Source organism: Kalmanozyma brasiliensis, assembly GCF_000497045.1.
Source record: "Kalmanozyma brasiliensis GHG001 unplaced genomic scaffold PSEUBRA_SCAF19, whole genome shotgun sequence".
Lineage (NCBI taxonomy): Eukaryota > Fungi > Basidiomycota > Ustilaginomycetes > Ustilaginales > Kalmanozyma > Kalmanozyma brasiliensis.
In genome coordinates, this window is record NW_015961958.1 from 282,238 (window position 1) to 298,875 (window position 16,638).

At 59.4% G+C, this 16,638-nt stretch overlaps 6 protein-coding genes across 6 annotated transcripts; 4 read left to right on the forward strand and 2 right to left on the reverse strand.

The window, feature by feature from the left end:
• Nucleotides 1–444: 444 nt before the first annotated feature.
• PSEUBRA_002451 (CAP Gly-rich domain protein) lies at nt 445–5,046 on the forward strand (the record flags this gene model as incomplete). The annotated part of the gene is made up of 1 exon (XM_016435576.2): nt 445–5,046. One exon carries the CDS (start codon nt 445–447, stop codon nt 5,044–5,046), a length of 4,602 nt encoding a protein of 1,533 aa, XP_016293043.2.
• Nucleotides 5,047–5,145: 99 nt separating this feature from the next.
• On the reverse strand, nt 5,146–6,210 carry PSEUBRA_002452 (rRNA-processing protein Fcf1/Utp23; the record flags this gene model as incomplete). Its single annotated transcript, XM_016435585.1, has 1 exon — nt 5,146–6,210. The coding sequence occupies one exon, from the start codon at nt 6,208–6,210 to the stop codon at nt 5,146–5,148; it is 1,065 nt and encodes a 354-aa protein (XP_016293044.1).
• A 1,111-nt stretch (nt 6,211–7,321) lies between these two features.
• PSEUBRA_002453 (uncharacterized protein) lies at nt 7,322–9,112 on the forward strand (the record flags this gene model as incomplete). The annotated part of the gene is made up of 1 exon (XM_059464821.1): nt 7,322–9,112. The coding sequence occupies one exon, from the start codon at nt 7,322–7,324 to the stop codon at nt 9,110–9,112; it is 1,791 nt and encodes a 596-aa protein (XP_059320743.1).
• Nucleotides 9,113–9,249: 137 nt separating this feature from the next.
• PSEUBRA_002454 (uncharacterized protein) lies at nt 9,250–11,043 on the reverse strand (the record flags this gene model as incomplete). The annotated part of the gene is made up of 1 exon (XM_059464822.1): nt 9,250–11,043. One exon carries the CDS (start codon nt 11,041–11,043, stop codon nt 9,250–9,252), a length of 1,794 nt encoding a protein of 597 aa, XP_059321274.1.
• A 345-nt stretch (nt 11,044–11,388) lies between these two features.
• On the forward strand, nt 11,389–13,848 carry PSEUBRA_002455 (Glycoside hydrolase, family 5; the record flags this gene model as incomplete). Its single annotated transcript, XM_016435611.1, has 1 exon — nt 11,389–13,848. The coding sequence occupies one exon, from the start codon at nt 11,389–11,391 to the stop codon at nt 13,846–13,848; it is 2,460 nt and encodes an 819-aa protein (XP_016293046.1).
• A 298-nt stretch (nt 13,849–14,146) lies between these two features.
• On the forward strand, nt 14,147–16,549 carry PSEUBRA_002456 (Protein of unknown function DUF974; the record flags this gene model as incomplete). Its single annotated transcript, XM_016435613.2, has 1 exon — nt 14,147–16,549. The coding sequence occupies one exon, from the start codon at nt 14,147–14,149 to the stop codon at nt 16,547–16,549; it is 2,403 nt and encodes an 800-aa protein (XP_016293047.2).
• Nucleotides 16,550–16,638: the final 89 nt, after the last annotated feature.

Here is a 16,638-nt window from a genome sequence, read left to right on the forward strand (position 1 = left end):
AGCTGCAGTCGCCGCCATTCGCTGCTGGCTGTGCTGCACACTCGAAACTACGGAGTCATGACGTGAGAACGCCGCCTTGCTCTTGTTAGCATTGCAGGCAGAAGGGAACAAGACGCGTGTAAAGAGGCGCCTCGAGTCTGAACTGCTCTGCTGCCGCTTTTTTCCTCCTTAAATCACAGTCACACAGACCAACACTTCCACTCAGGACACACGCGCTTCCACTGAAAGTGAACCCTGAGATGAAGCTGCATTCGTCCCTTTCATCTTGACAACATCAAGAGCATCATCGAGACATCCACGACCTACCTCGGAGTCAGCAACTACCTGAGGCTCGCTTACACGTGCTATCGTTGGCCGCAACAAGTAAGATTCGCGCCGCTATGCACAGCACCGACAGCCTTTCCACATAGCTCAGCCGATCCCCTCGCTCTTCGTTGAAGCACGATGGCGACCCCGAGCGCGGCGTCGCAGCCGCTCCATCTACACTCGCGTGTCAGATGTGGCAATCTAGGCTATGGTGAAGTTCTCTTCGTCGGCCAGACCTCTTTCGCAGCCGGGGTTTGGGTCGGTGTCGAGCTCGATGACCAGAACGGCAAGAACAACGGCTCTGTTCAAGGCAAGCGCTACTTCGAGTGTGAAGATGGCTACGGCGTCTTCGTCCGTCCGAGCCAAGTCCACGTACTATCACCAGAGGAAGAGATGCATAGCATAGACGACGAGCTCGTACCACAACCAGCACCGGCCGCACGAGCGACGCGTCCGGGAGTCGCATCCACCCCTTCTGCCGCCGCCGCCGCGTCCCGTCTCAGCCCGACGAAAGGCACAGCTTCGACACCAGCCAGAGCACCAGCACCGCGAGCCAGCTTGGCGCCAGGTGCGCCTCCTTCCGTGATTAGGAGGACGAGCGCCACCAGCGTCGGTAGCAGCGTCTCTTCAGTATCAGCATCACGACCGCCAACTTCGGCCAGCATATCATCACGCACCGCCTCGCCTGTCAAACCTGCCGCCGGGGTGCGATCACCCGTGAAACCAGCTGTCGCTGGTCGTCCATCCATCGCTTCGGGCGCAGCACGCTCGGCAGCGGCCAGCACCCTTGCAAGCAGAACCGCCTCGCCAGCCACGCCAGCCGCGCCTGGGCGGACCGTCAGATCGACTGCCGCTTCCGCATCCTCTGCCACTCCCAGCACAAGGACACCAGCAGCAACGAGTGCAAGCATCACTCGGACAGCGGCACGTCCGACCGCCACTGCATCATCTTCGACAACCTCAGCGAAACCACAAACCCCATCAGCTGCCAGAGCAGGTCTTCGGCCCGTTGCTACCAGTCGACCCTCCATGTTAGCCGGCGGTGCCCGCACTGCTACCTCAAGCCCGAGTGTAACCTCGGCGTCCCGCGTTGCTGCCGCGCGCTCGGCAGCAGCAGCATCTGCTCCGACCACGCGCGCCGGAAGCTCCGCCAGTGCGGTCTCTCGTGCAGGAAGCTCCCTTGCGCCTTCACGACTGGGTCCGAGGAGCTCAGGAGGAAGCGCAGTCAGCTCGGGCCGCACGAGCGCATCACATCAGCTGCTCGATCTGGACGACGTGTACGACGAAGACGAAGCCACCTATGATCAAGATCTTCTTAGTGCAGGCCGTCTTTCGGATGCTGCTCCACAAGAACCTGCAGAGGACGACGACTTAGCCGACGAAGCGGACCAGACGATCTCTGCCGACACAGTCGCAGACTCGGCGCTCCGATCCACCAAATCGCTCAACAAGTCAACACGCGACTTCATGAGCCTCGTCGAGCCCTCTCCCAGCACCGCGAATCTTCGGTCTTCAGCCGAATTTGGCGCACTGCAGAAGGAAGTCGAAGAGCTGCGTGCCAAGGTGCGCGTTCTCGAAAAGAAGCGCGATGACGAGCGCAGTCGTATCTCAGAGCTCGAGAGACAAAAGGAGGAGGCCGAGCAGTCGATCGCCGCGGCACCCAAACTCACAGCCAAGGTGCAAGAGCTGCAGGCTGAGCTCAAGGACCAGAAGAAGCTCGAAAAGGACTGGGCCATGCAGAAGGATGACTTTGAGCGCCAGCTCTCGCGCGTCAACGACGAGCTCGAGTCTTTGACGCTCGATCGCGAGATGGCGGAAGAGAAGGCAGAGACAGCTGCTCTCGAGGCGGAGGAGCACCTCCTGTCGCTTGAGGCCGCCAATGCCAAGATTCGAGCCTTGGAGAAGGATATGAATCCGAATCTCTTGAGGCGTCGCGCGGCTGCCGGCGCTGGAGATGGAAACCAGGAAGGCGATGCCCGTGGAGATGCTGAAGGCGAAAAGGGAGGCGAGGCCAACTACTCTGCCGCCTCAGAATTGCTGCAGCGCGAGAACGATCAGCTCCGTCGCGTGCTTCGTGATCTTCGGGACCGCTCCAACGAGACCGAAGGCGAGCACCGTCGCAAGATCATCGAGCTCGAGCGCGAAAACGCCGAGCTTATCGAGCTCAACTCGACCAACGATTCGTTGCTGCCCGAACTCGAGAATGCCGAGTCGATGATCGAGGATCTCAAGCTGCAGCTCGACGATGCCCTCGGCGCACAAGACCTCGTCGAGCAGCTCACCGAGCGCAACTTGCAGCTGAGTGACCTGGTCAAGAAGCTTCGAGACGAGATAGAAGAGCACGAGACGATGGCCGAGATCAACAACGAGCTCGAGGAGCAGCACACCATCAACGAGAAGGAGCTGCGTGAGGAGATCGATCAAGGCGAATCGCGTATCCGCGACCTACAAGCGCGCAATGAGGGGCTCGAGAACAACGCGGTCGATTATCAGAACACCTTCGCGCAGTTCCGCGATCTCGTCTCGAACTTGCAGAGCGAGTTGGAGGCGGCCAAGGCTGAGCAAGCCGAGTACGGAGGTGGGGCCGGCGCAGGACGCAAGGATCTCGCAGATCAGGCCATGCTCAACCTCAACCTCAAGCTTCAGTCGAGCGCGCTCAAGAGTCAGGCCAAGACAATCGACCTTGAGCTGGGACGACTGCAAGCATCGCAAGCGACCTCGCATCTCGAGATGGTGCGCTCCTACTTGCCGAGCGCCTACTTTGAAGCAGATGCAGACGCGGTCAACTGCCTGCTCTTCTTCCGCCGCATGGCTATCAAGTCGGACTTGATCAAGTCGATCGTCGAGACCAATCACGACATTCAGGAGAGCCTGTCAGGCATCGTACCCGAGATCATGGTCAGCGTGTGCCAGATGCGTCATTCGATCGCTCACTTCAGCGCGCTGTCTCGACAGATCGCGGCGGTGCTGCGTCTCGCGCCGACGGAAGTTTTCCTCCGCGGCGGGCGCATGTATCGCGAGAACATGGCCATCGAGCGCAAGATCGACTCGTTTATTGCAGCGCTGCGACGCGAAGAGCTCAAGGAGCAAGAGTGTGGCCTCGAATTTGGGCGCTTCGTCAAACAATTCGAGGACTTCAACATGGCTCTGGGTGGCGACGAGAACGACAGCGATCTGGCCGCCAAAGAAGTAGGATCGGCGAATCTGATCGACCACGACCTCGAAACGCTCATCGCGGCGCTCGGGTATGCCAAGCAGCAGCTTGCCCAGCTGTACGCCGACGACGATGTCGAGTGGGAGATGGGCAACAAGAACATCGAGGACGACCTGTTCGATCCCATGCAGGAACTCATCAATCGCATCCGCAATACAAAGGTGCTGACACGCAAGGTGTTGCGCCGGCTCTTGAGCTTGGCCGAGAACGACGAGGCGGTGCGCATGGAGGCCATTATGAATCTACCGCCGCTGGGCAGGCTCACGTCGCAGCTGGTGACGTTCGCCACACAGCTGTCCGAGTCGATCTCGGCATACGTCGCCGAGGCGCGATCGTCCAAAACGGTCTTCGAGATCGCCAAGGTGACTGAGATGGTGGAAGAGGCGACGCAGGAAGGGCTCGGCAAGACGGATGCCAGTCTGTGGTCCGGCCCACTCTCGTCTACTTCGCATCTCTCCACCACCATCCAAACCGTGCTCACCGCCATTGTCGAGCAGGACAACGTCATCCGTATCGATGGTCCCGGACCCTGGCTGGCACGCGCCGAGGACATCAAGACGCAAGCGGCGCAAAACCCGGAACTCGATCGACAGGTGGCGAAGCTCAGCGAAGACGCGCGCGACCTGCTGCGTCAAGTCAAAGCACGCGATCAAGCGCTGCAGGAGGGCTCGATCAAGATCGAACGCCTTCAAAAGCAACTCGAAAAATCCAAGGCGCAGGTGGACGAGCACAGCGATGTGCGTGCTACGCTCGCCGAGACGCAGCGTCAAGCCAAGGCGTACCAGGACGCCAACGATGCGTTGCAGAGCGAGATCGAGGCGCTGCAGAAGGATCACGACCGGCTCAAGGCACAAGTGGCTGCTGCTCCTGCTGACGGCGTCAATGCGTTGGCTGCGAACGGCGATGCACAGGCAGGCGGCGTGGGCCGTGCATTGCCAGACGGGGCCTTGGAGGCGGGCGCCAGCTACAGCAGCCTGGAAACGTCGTATCTGGTGGATCAGCTGGAAGCGCTCAAAGGCGCGCTCAAGCATTTGCGCAACGAAAACGCCGTGCTCAAAGGCAGCGCGCTGCTGCAGCAGATGGAGGCTCTGCCGGCGCTCGTGCGGCGTTCGCAGCGTGCAGCCGATGCGAAGGAGGGCGGCGACGAGAGCGACACCAAGAACGTCGGCGAACCCGTCCAGCGTGCTGCACCGCGTCCGACTCGCAAAGTCAACAGCAGCGCTGGTGGATCCGTCCGTGCAGAGGCGAAGCAGCTCTACACCTCTGCGCTCACGACGCTGGCTCTGTCTAGCGTTGTCGATCTCACGCCGCTCGCAAGGAAGCCGTCCGGATCCGCGGACAAGGAGGAATCGCAGAGCAAGGGCGGTCGACCATGGCTGCCTTATCACAAGCAACCAGAGGTGCAGCTGGAGCAGCAGAAGCAGACCAGGGCGCGGTTGGCGAGACAGTTGTCGGCTCTGTCGGAGCGCTTGGCGCCTGCAGTCGGGCCAGCAGCGACGGTCGCCCTTCGGACTGTGACAGCGTGAGAAGAGACAATGGGAAGATGTTGCATTGCTTGACGAGGTGCGTGTGAAGTGCTATGATGATTGCGATTGAGTGTGAGGGAGGCGGAATAACCGAGAAGCTCAAGCTGAGCTCTCAGCAGAATCACCGTTTGCAGCCTCGGGACGGGGCTTTGAGCGGACCTTCTTCTTCTTGGGCTCGCCATTCGTGTCTGCAGCTGGAACCTGAACCTTCTTTGGCACCTCCTTCGGCTCTACCGCTTTCTTCGGCTTCGCCACCGGCACCGCTTTCGGAGCAGCAGTCTCGCCCTCGGCACTGCCATCCTTGTTGGCCCTAGAACCTCTACGCTTCCTCCCGCCGCTGCCTCCCTTTTCCTCCGCACTAGCAGCCTTCGTCCCGTCCAGCTTGCTCGCCTCCATTCTCGCCTTTGCAGCATTCCTCTGCTTCTGCTTCTTGTACTCCTGCTCCTTCTGCAACTTCTCCTCCATCGTAAGTCGAGGATTCTTGGGCTTGCGGACGGACAACGGGTTGGGCGCCTTCCTCTTCCTCCTCCTCCCCGAGCCCTCGGCTGCCTCCGTGCCGGTCTCCCCTTCCACCTTCTCCTCGTCCGCCGCCTCACCCACAATGTCCACCTCGACGCTCGGCTGGTTCTTCAACAGCCCCGCTTCGCTCGCGGGCAGGCTGAGCTTCGTGTCCTCCTTCTCCTCGATCCGGCTCTTGGTGAGTGGCGACATGGGTTCGAGCACCATGACTGCCTGGGTGAAGTGCATCATCGGCACTCCGGCGACGGCCAATCTCAGATCGCGTCGCAACTCGCCCTGTTCGCTCGCGACGATGTACCTGTGCTTGTTCTCCTTGCCTACGCACTGCTTGACGCACTCCTGGGGGTCGATTGCCTCCCGGTGGTTGCACATCCTTCGCTCCCAGGCCTTGGCCATGTCGACAGTCGACTGGTGCTCCTTGCCCAACGCATACAGCGCTTGCATGCAGCACTGCGTGATCAGCGGCTTGATCTTCTTGCTCTGCAACACATTGCCGAACTGCTGCACCGGGTCCGAGATCTTGTACCGCGACAGAGCGAGGGAGAACGTGTCATCGATGAGCAACTGGTAGGGCTCGCGGAAGGAGAACTGCAGCTGGTAGGCGTGCAGCATCTTGCGATAGATCTTGGCTCGTCGTTGACGCATTGTGGGCAATGGGAGGGGGCGGGAAGATGCGCAGGTTGGATGTGAGTCCCGTGTGGTGGTTGAGGGATGGGATGAAGGTAGTGGCTCAAGGAGCGGAGGAGGCGAAAGGGTCCTCGCAACTTTTTTTCGCCCGACGGTGGAGGCGAATCTTCCAAATTTTTAGAGCTCGGCTCGAGTGAACTTTTTTCGTGTTGCAGCTGAGCGGAATTTCGGGCCAAGGCTGTTAGGCCGGAGGAAAGGCGGGACGTCAGGCTTGCGTCGCTATCCAACGTGCTGTTGGGTCGGTAGGTCCCTCGCAAGGTGGGATCGCAGAGGCACAGCCGTCCTCGGTCGGCCACAAATGGAAAAGCCGACGGTCGGCACTTGCTCCGTCTGAGCCCGGTTGCAGCCAGCGACAATGTATCATGGTGGGTTCGGTTCGAGCGTCGATGAAGGGCAAATCGAGACGCCTCCAGACTGTTGCGCTGGAGGCCGTGAGTGGGGACGATATCACTGTCAACGTGGCTCATCACCTCATATGGGCCCAAACATTTCATCTCTCGCAAGTCACGTACCATGTCGGACAGACGCCGACGAGCTGAGTCAGAGGCGTCGGGTGATACGATCGCTGCTTGCGGATCTTCGCCGTTCCTTTCGGCTACGCCCGTCTGTCACACGTTCGCACAGCAGCACAACATACGGGCCTGAGCCGACATCGCGGAGCAGTGTACCGAAATCGCCTTACCTGACCTGGCGTAGAGACCGCAGTAGGCGTGGGAACCGCTTCGTTCCCGTGCCTTCGGTTGCTCCACAGCCGGAGTTATCATCACGCCGAGCCTTTCATTAGCAATACAATGTGAAGTGCTGCAGCAAGAGTGCTCTACGCTCCCACCTGACACCTCAAATGAAGCCGAAGTTATAAAGACAACGAGGAGTGCGGGAACGCGACTCTGGAGGAGCCCTCGCGAAGCCGATGAGCCACCTTTGCGGGTCAAGATCTGCACGCTGAGCCGGTCCAGACTGCACGGATACCGAGAGTGCTCGCTATCGCCATTTCCTTTCCTCATACCTCCAACAGCATATCTGCTTCCCCTTCGATCAACGAGCCAAAGCTAGAGCCTTACCAAACAATATGGAGATCCGTCGCGCAGGCCAGACCAAGAGTATGCCCACGATCGTGGCGAGGGACATCAGCCTACAAGTCGAAGAGTCAGCTTCTGCGCGGACGCGTATCGATGATACAGACCCTGGCATCGCCTTTTCGCCCGGCACTTCGCCCTACGTCGACCAGGAGAAGTCGTCTTGGGTCGTTGTCCAGGACGATGCGGCTCGCAATGGCTCGGCTGTCATGTCGAGCAAGCCGGACGCGCAGCTCACTTTCACCTTTCCCGGCGACTCTCTCGCGATCGGCATGCTCTACAAGGCCGCCGGAGCCAGCGCCAAGCTGACTCTTGAGGATGGCAAGACATATGCGCTGGTTATCACTGCCGCAGAGGCCGCTGCATCGGCTCCCAACGGCGATAAAGAAGCACTGCAGAAGAAGACCTTCCACCTCGAGGGGTTCGCCTGCACGAACCACACCGCGACTCTGTCTGTCGATCCCATCTCTGACGGCAAAACAGGTGATGCTAATCCGGCACCGATCTACTTTGACGGGGCTAGCTTCCCTTCCGCAGACAGCCCTGATGCTTGCACTCCGAGCACCACTTCTGTAGATCCAGATTCCACCGCCAATGCGTCTGGCATTACGGACTCGGACTCGTCGTCCTTGACCGACCACACGTCAGAGTACGCCGGTATCGGAGCTGGTGCCGCCATTTTGGGCTTCATTACCGCGCTCTTTGCGATCCTACTTTATCGTCGCCATAAGCGACGCAAAGCCGCTCCTATCGACCCGCCTGACCACTCATACAGAACCGAGCGAGGAGAGGCGAGCCTCGACAAGCTCGAAATGCCGTTCAGCACGATGCAGCATCCAGCAACGCTTAACCTGGAGACTGAGCCCGTTTTCAGGCCTAGAGGTATCCATGCTCTCGCTCAGGACGAGTCGTTCAGTAGCGTGCAGACCAGCATCCCTCCGAGCTTCGCGGATAGCCCATCGAAGCACACAATCTTCCCTCTGATGCCATTTTCGTCTGCAGAACACATAGAGAAGATCGACGACGGTGGGGATGATAGAGGGAAATCTCTGCTGGACGTCAAGTCTGATCCTCCTATGGCACGTCGAGAGCATCGACGCAGCGACTCCAAGCTGCAATACGAGAAAAGGAGAGTCTTGTTGGCCTCGCTTTCCCAGGGCAACTTGAAAGACAGCGCATCGCCTGCCTTTGTAGGTCAAGAGGCAATCGAACGAATGCCACAAGACTCTTCAACGCCGCGCAGCCTGTCTGTCTCTAGGGCTAAGGCTACGAAGGTGGTCTCTTCGGCCAAGTCGCCTCATCGCCCAAACACCGCTTCTGCCGTCGACCGCATCAAGGCCGAAGCGCGCCAGCTCGACATTCGACGCACACTCTCGCCTTTTGAGCGCAGCCGACCCGCCACTGCCTCCAGCCCAGCCCCTTCTCAACCGCATCACGACGAACCTAACGTGACTACCATCTCGGTCGTCGCTATTCCTGTGAACGATCGATTCCGACGCAAGTCGACCGGGTCCGATGACACAGATTGGTCGCGCGCCTCCGTCAACGAATCGGCGCTTGATACGGAGAAAGGCAATATGTCGTCCAATGGCCAGCTCGAGATGATCAAGGTGGACAAGACGACCGACAGCGAGGCCGAAATGTGGATCAGCAAGAGGGTCAAGAGGAGGAACTCGACGAGCGGTGTGACACCACCCAAGCGGCCGCCCAAGTCGCCCTATCGGCCGTCGACAGGCGGAGGTCGTCCTAAGACCGTTTCGTACGCTAATCCCGCTGCCCATTGAGATCGTCTGGGTATATTTGTACCGTTCCTAATCGTGACATACAATCGTTTCTGCTGATCTCAGGGATGCGTGGTGCGATCTCATCTATCGTCTGTGTTCTGCATGACGCTGACCAAAGCATCGGCTCCGGACCACACTCATTGAGCAAAGTCACCGCCAAACTCCAGCGCCACCCTATCGTCCAGCCGCGCCTCCGTCACCTTTTGCCAGCCCAGTCTGCTCCAGCCATCACTGCTCTCGTCAGCGCCGCCAAGGAACCGCTTCCCTGACCTCAGCGTCCCCAAAGGGTTCAGCACCGCCTTCATCGGGAGCATCGCCAACCTGCCCGCGCTCCTCTTGTACAGCGTGATGGACGCCCTGCATCTGTAGCTGTGATGACAGTAGCCTGGCGTCCATCCGCCCCTGCGAGGTCCTGGAATTTGGGTTGCGAACGTCTCCTCGTCGCCCGTGATGTAGATGCTAGCCCAGCGGGAGAGGTCCCACACATCGATCCTGAATTGTTTCGCTCCAAAGTTGCGGGTCATGCGCAGCCCCGGCCCAATATGCACTCTCTCCTCTCCCTTCGATGAGGGAAAGGAGACCTTTGGACCGACCGCGAACGGCGGGGTGAAAGTCCAATTCACCTCGCTCCCCGTGTCCTTGATGTGAACCCCTACGAGGAACGCTGTCAACCCCAGAATCGACCCTCCTGCCAGACTCAACCTGACGAACGGCCGCTCCTTCGACGTCGAATCGAAGCTCGGATCAGCCAACGCCGACGCACCATGAGCCCACATCCACCCACTCGGAAACGCCTGGCCCCAATTCTTCTCCACGTGCAGCAACCCCCTCCCTGCCGCGACCGCATTGTCCAGCTCGACCTCGCCGTTGTTCTCCGCCACATGTTCGAGCGAGAACATTGCCGGAGCGCTCGACGAATGCACGTACCAATGCAACGGGAGTATCGGTCCCAAATGCTGGATCCACCCTTCGGGACCCCTACTACCCATTGGCAGCTTCGACGCTTCCTGCCAGGGCGCAAATTTGGTCGATCTCAATCTCACCCTCGTCCCCATCCCTCTTGCTGGATTCGGCAACGTGATATCAGCCACGACATTCCCATCCGGCTTGACATCCACAAACCCCAACTCCGGCAGGCCGATGCGAAACGGTTGCACTGCAAAGCTTCCCACTTTCGCACCCAGCTTCACCTGCCATGCAGGGATGTGGTGGACGATCTCAAAAGACTCCCCCTTGCGACGGGCGTTCTTGGGCAGTCTCTCTGCTCCATTGCTCGAGTGGAGCTCGCGATGCAAGGCGGGCTCTTCACCGTGTACGATCCAGCGGAGGTAGATGCAGATGCGCTGGTCGACAGGAGCGGATTGCAGCTCGCACACGACGAGAATCAGGTCCCCTGGGGATGAAGTGGGGAGAGTCGAGGTGAGATTGCGAACCTTCGATGCGGAGGACGGAGGGGTTGGACGTGGAAGATACGACTCGGGAGAGGCGAATACGGGCTCGATCTCGGGAAAGAGCGACTTTGGTGATATCCGATCGTCTGCGAATCGTCGAGGTTGTTCGCGAGAGGCTTTGCGTGATGGCGGAGTCGGCGAAGCTGGACCGGCCGCCGAGGAGGACGAAGAGGAAGAGGAGGTGGACGACGAACGAACCCTTCGCCGACTCAACGGAGAGGTCGAGGTGGACGCTTCTGCCTTGCGCGACTTTGGCGTCAGACGTGGAATTCGCGATGGCGATGCTTTCGACGCCGGGCTCTTCTTTGGGGCTTTGCGAGTCGATGATGATCCAGCAGGTGAGGAGGAAGACGTCTGCGAACGACCCGAATGCGATTCGAGCCGGATAAAGAAGCCTTCGAACTCGGAGCCTGCTTTATGGGTCGGTGGGAACGGGTCCTCTGCCAGCGGCAGGAACTTTGACAGCAGGGACTTGACCATGTCTGGGACTATCTATGTCATCTATTCTGGGGGCTATAACAATACTGATGGTCTTAAGGCGTGAGGTGGGAGTACAGACGTTGAGGAGAAAGTAGGACGAGGAGCGGGAACATCGTGCGGGGTAAGCTGCCTCGGGAGACGGCAAAGTGGAGGCAAAAAAATAAATTATTTGAAAAAGATCCCAAAAATCTGTGAATTTAAGAAGAAAACCGAGAACGTGGCTCGTGCTGGCTGCCAAGCGTTTGTCCGAGAGCAACACAGACCAACACCAACCTTCTCTTCTTCGTTCCACCGCAACCTACACCACATCCCATAGACCTGAGGCCAAGGCCACCATAGAGCGCGATGGAGACCAAATACGCGGCCACCGATCTGTCGGATGCCGCCCTCGGTCCATCCGGCCTGCGCATAGAAAACGGACGATTCGTAGATTCCCTCGGTCGAACCATCAACCTGCACGGCGTCAACATTGCTGGATCTTCCAAACTGCCGACATCGCCGAACGGACTCTCACACCTGCACGAAGAATTTTACGAGACGCATCGCACCGTGTCGTTTGTCGGACGACCTTTCCCTCTCGAGGAAGCACCGCTGCATTTCGCCCGGCTCCGCGCGTGGGGGTTGCCGCTCATTCGATTGCTCGTGACCTGGGAGTCGATCTCCCACAAGGGTCCAGGGAAGGACGATGTCGATACGGACTACGTAGACTATCTGGAGAAGCTGGTGACGTGTATGGCGGAGTACGGGTTGAAGTGCTTTGTGTGCGTGCACCAGGATGTGTGGTCGCGCTTCAGCGGCGGATCTGGTGCGCCAGGGTGGACGTTCGAGGTGGCGGGGTTGGACATCGAGGCGTTCACAGAGACGGGCGCTGCGTACATCCACTGTGTGGACGAGAAGCAGAAGCGAGAAGCTACCCCAGGGAAGAAGAGGGAGGAGAGCGGCGCGTTCCTCTGGCCATCCGGATATCAAAAGTTGGCACCGGCAACCATGGCGACGCTGTTTTGGGCAGGCGACGCTTTGGCACCAAAGACGACGATCAAGGATGGAGACAAGCAAGTGGGTCTGCAGACCTTTCTGCAGAACTCCTACATCGAGGCCTTTGGTGCACTAGCAGATCGATTGCTACCATTGGAAGCATGCCTGGGCTTCGAACCCATGAACGAGCCGCATCGGGGACTTATCAACCTGCACGACTTTCACGCTTGGAACTACGACACGGATTTGCATATCGGACACTACCCGTCGTTGATTCAAGCGCTTGCCCTCGGGAGCGGCTACAAGCAGAACGTCAAGTTCTACGTCAAGTCGTGGCCATTCCCGACCCGAGTTTCGCACAGGGCTACGATCGATCCCAAGGGCAAGTCTTGCTGGCTGCCCTCGTCTCGTACATCCAATGGCGTGTCGAACGCAGACAAGGATCAAGGGATGTGCATCTGGCGAGCACACGGAGTCTGGGAATGGGACGAATCCAAACAAGTCCCTGTCGTCCTACAATACGATTACTTCGAGAAGGACCACCGTCAAGGTCGGGAAGGCCAACGCATCGAATGGTACCGCGACTGCTTCGCACCCTTCCTCAAGCGCTTCTCGGACCGCGTCAACCGTTCCAAAGCATTCACATTCGTCGAGCCGGTGCCGAACGAGTTTGTCCCACCGTGGATCCCCGCCCGCGTCATCGAAGACCCCAATCTCGCCGCGGAGTACAAACAAGCGGCCTACAATCAGAAGTACGCCACCAAAACCCTCATCGACACGCCCCGACCTGGTGGCGAGGCGAGGTTCGTCTACGCGCCGCACTTTTACGACCTCAACGTGGTCTTCTCCCGAGCGCACGCGTGGATGAGTGTCAACGTCCAAGGTCTCAGCCGGGGGATGTTTCTACCCAAAGCGCTCTATTTCGGTGTACAAGGCTTGCGAAAGAACTACCTGGTGCAGATGTCAAAGATCAAAGAGCTTGCTCTGGCCTCGCTTGGGTCCGTGCCGATCATCATCGGCGAAGTGGGTCTGCCGTTCGACATCAATGCCCGCACCGCATACCGCACAGGGGACTATACGAAGCAGTCCCAACTGCTCGACGCGCTGATCAACGCCATGGAGCAGCTCGGGCTCGGATTCACACTGTGGAACTACAACCCCGCCAACCGCGTCGCCTACGGGGACGGGTGGAATTTCGAAGATTTCAGCTTCACCAATGGTGACTTGCCCGATCACCCCACACTGCGCTCTGACTTCCGCAACGCCTCGCACGAAGACGACGAGCTCTACCGCGGCGGTCGGTGCTTGGAATCCATCATCCGACCGTACGCCGTCAAGGTGGCCGGAGAACAGGTGTATACGTCGTTCGATGTCGAATCGCTCTTCTTCGAGGTACAGTGGAAGAACTCCTCAACCACTTCGACGGTGACAGAGATCTTCCTTCCAGGGTATCACTACAAGAACCGACGGTTCAGCATCACCACTTCTGACTGCGAGACGAGGTTCGATGCGGAACTTCAAACGCTCTATGTAGAGCACAAGGATACGCGAGCGGGTGTGGTGCACAAGCTCAAGATCGAGCTCGAAGACGCGCACGGGCACAAGCTCGAGAGGCTGAGGGAGCGGAGGAAGCTGGTGAAGCCCGAAGGGATGGTGGAGAGAGTGGGCAGCTGGATGCCGGAGAGCGTTGTTCTCGCTTGGGAAGGGTTGACGTTGGAACAGGTGGTGAGTTTGACGGTGATCGCGGCGGTGCTGGTGGGCATGCTCATGTTGGCCGATTACCACGTGAGGATGTTCGCTGCGCTCGGAGAGGATGACGAGGAGCTGTGATACGTTCCCTACATAGACACAAGAGCAATAGACGTTCGATGACAGCAACAAGCGTGGGTGGATGCGCCCATTGACTCGCGGAAGCGTCGCTGTGGTGATGGTGTGAGAAAAATTCGCGCACGGCGAGAACGGATGCGATCCAACATGTTCGAAAAATCCGGTTGCTGCACGGTCCGCCCTTGGACCCTTTCTCTGGGTTGCTTCTCGAGTTCTTCTGACCCCATCATCTACTTCGCGACAACGCTTCTAGCAACAGTTCAAGCCACTTGGACGGACGAGACCACCATCTATCGACCCGATGGCGTCCCTCGCAGCGCCGGCGGCGGCCGCCTCAGGCTTGTCCCGCGCGCCGCCTCCGTCCTCCACACAAGGTCCACCCCCGGCATCACCCACACCCGCCCAAAATGCCGGTCCACACCTGCTCTCGCTCAAAGTGATGCGTGCGTCCGCCCCCTCCCTAGTGGTTAGCGAGAAGCCGTACTACGAAGCATCTGAGGACAACTCTCGCAATCCACTCATCGAGGCTGTAGGGCAAGGCATCCAGGATGGCCTGTCGCACGATCTGCTCTCGAATCGGTGGGAGGGAGTATCCTCGTCCTCGGCGGCGGACAGCTTCCCCATCAGCCCCCTACTCGTGCTGCCGAACTCATTCGGTACGCTCTACCTCGGTGAGACATTCCGCACATACCTTTGTGTGCGGAATGAATCCGCGACGGCGGTGCGCGAGCCAAGCCTGCGCGTCGAGATGCAGGTCGGCGCCTCAGACCCCAACGCAGGCGCCTCGACCGACTCAGGCCGCTGGCACCAGCTCGCACACGTCATACTCCCCAACCCCACCCGATATGAGCCCGACCCCACCATCGAAGATGATCAAGGTCGGCCAATATGGGAGCTCGACCAGGGACAAGCACTCGAAACGTCCCTCGGATACGACATCAAAGACCTCGGCCCACACGTCCTCGTCTGCACCGTCGGCTACAAGTCTGTCTCGCAGCAGGACGGAGTGGAAGTGTGGACAGAGAGAAGTTTTCGAAAGTTCTACAAGTTTGCGGTGGACAGATCTCCGATCAGCGTCAGAACGAAGGTGCATCAGCCAAGACACGCCAGTTCGCTTTACCATCCGGAGGCAGCGGTGAGGAAGAGGGTCGAGCTGGAAGTCCAGGTTCAGAATGTGGCCGGGAACGGAGCGAGTTTGGTGTTTACTGGGATGGCGTTGAAGAGTGCGCCCGGGTGGAGGTGGACCAGTGTCGACAGGCCGACTTTGAACAGCGGGGGCGAAACAGAAGACGATCGTGCAGGGAAAGGGAAGGGCGCGGACATGTGGCTGTACAAGGGGACAAACGAGCTGCTGGGCGATGGAGACATTCGACAGTACCTCTTCACCCTCACGCCCTCCCAAGCGACCTCGTTGACAGACGAAGTGACGAAGGGCGGGATCGACCTCGGCGTATCACCCGACGGCCATTCGATCAAAGGTGATGCATTGGGCCATTTGGACATTAGCTGGCGAATGTCACTTGGTGAACCGGGTCGATTGCAAACGTCACAACTCGTTCGACGGCGCGTCGCCGCTCCACCTGTCACCGTCTCCAGCAGCACGACGAAGCTCGTCCCGCAACTGCGAACGCAGCTTACGCTGCAACCTTCTGCGATCGATGCTCTGCGCACCGTCCGCGTCGGTGAAGCCATCGGTCTGGACATCGACCTCACCATCTGCGACGTCTCCTCTCACCTCCTTCCACCACACACACCCGACACCGGCCCACCATCACAACCCACCGCAGACGAAGACGACGACGACACGCCTCTATCCGAGATCGCCTCGCCTCGCGCCAAACCTACCCCCACCGCAGCAATCGAACGTCTCTCCGTCCGACGCACGCTCTCACTCGCCCTTCAGCACTGCGTGATCTCGCCCCCGCCCCCGCTCCCTTCCCACACCGCTCCACCTCCTCTCCCAGCGGCGCTGGGGGACGACCGACCCTCGACGCCACGCAAAACACCCACACCCAGCCGAACCTCCACGCCCGTCTCATCGGCACTCACCAAAGTGCGGTTGCAGACGAACCTCTCGAACCTCGTGCGCAATAGCTCGTTGTCGTTGCGACCGCGTACGTCGACCGATTCTGAAGGTGCTGGTCGGAGTGGGTCTCCTGCTCCACCTCTGCCGCCCAAGGTGGGGTTGGCGGAGGCGACTGTGGTGGACGAGAAGACCTCACAGCAAGGCGAGGGGGAGAAGGAGGAGAGGGCAGCGTTGCCAGAGCCAACCGTAGCATGGGAGAAAGTGGAATCGCAGTACAAGGTGCACATCGAGACGCATGCTCAGGCGCTTACACGGCCAACGGGACATGTCGAGATCCCCGCGTCCTTCTTGCCGACGCTAGGGGTGCAGCATTTGGGATCGTCCCTCGTGCCACTTCCGCCCGTGACGCTGGAGATGCACGCCCTGCGCAGTGGGTCGACGTTCTTCCGATCCACCGAGGAGGGGACGAAGGCAGAGCAGACGGTGCAAGCAAGACTGAGTTATCTCCTGGATGATGGGCTGGCGGAAGTGGTGCGGTTTGGCGCAGTGAGAGTGCTGCTTTTGGGCTGGAGCGACGAGGTGGTGGATGAGAGGGGCGAGAGGAAGGAGGAGAAGGGGCAAGGGGTGACGGTGCTGCAGGAGGTGCTGGTGTTGGCTGAGACGCTGGTCTCACATTGAACCACAGTCAGTCAATGCAATGACATTCGAGCCACTCCAGGCGCTCTCAGGAGCCAATTCGTGGCCCAACCACACAGTCTGACGGACCG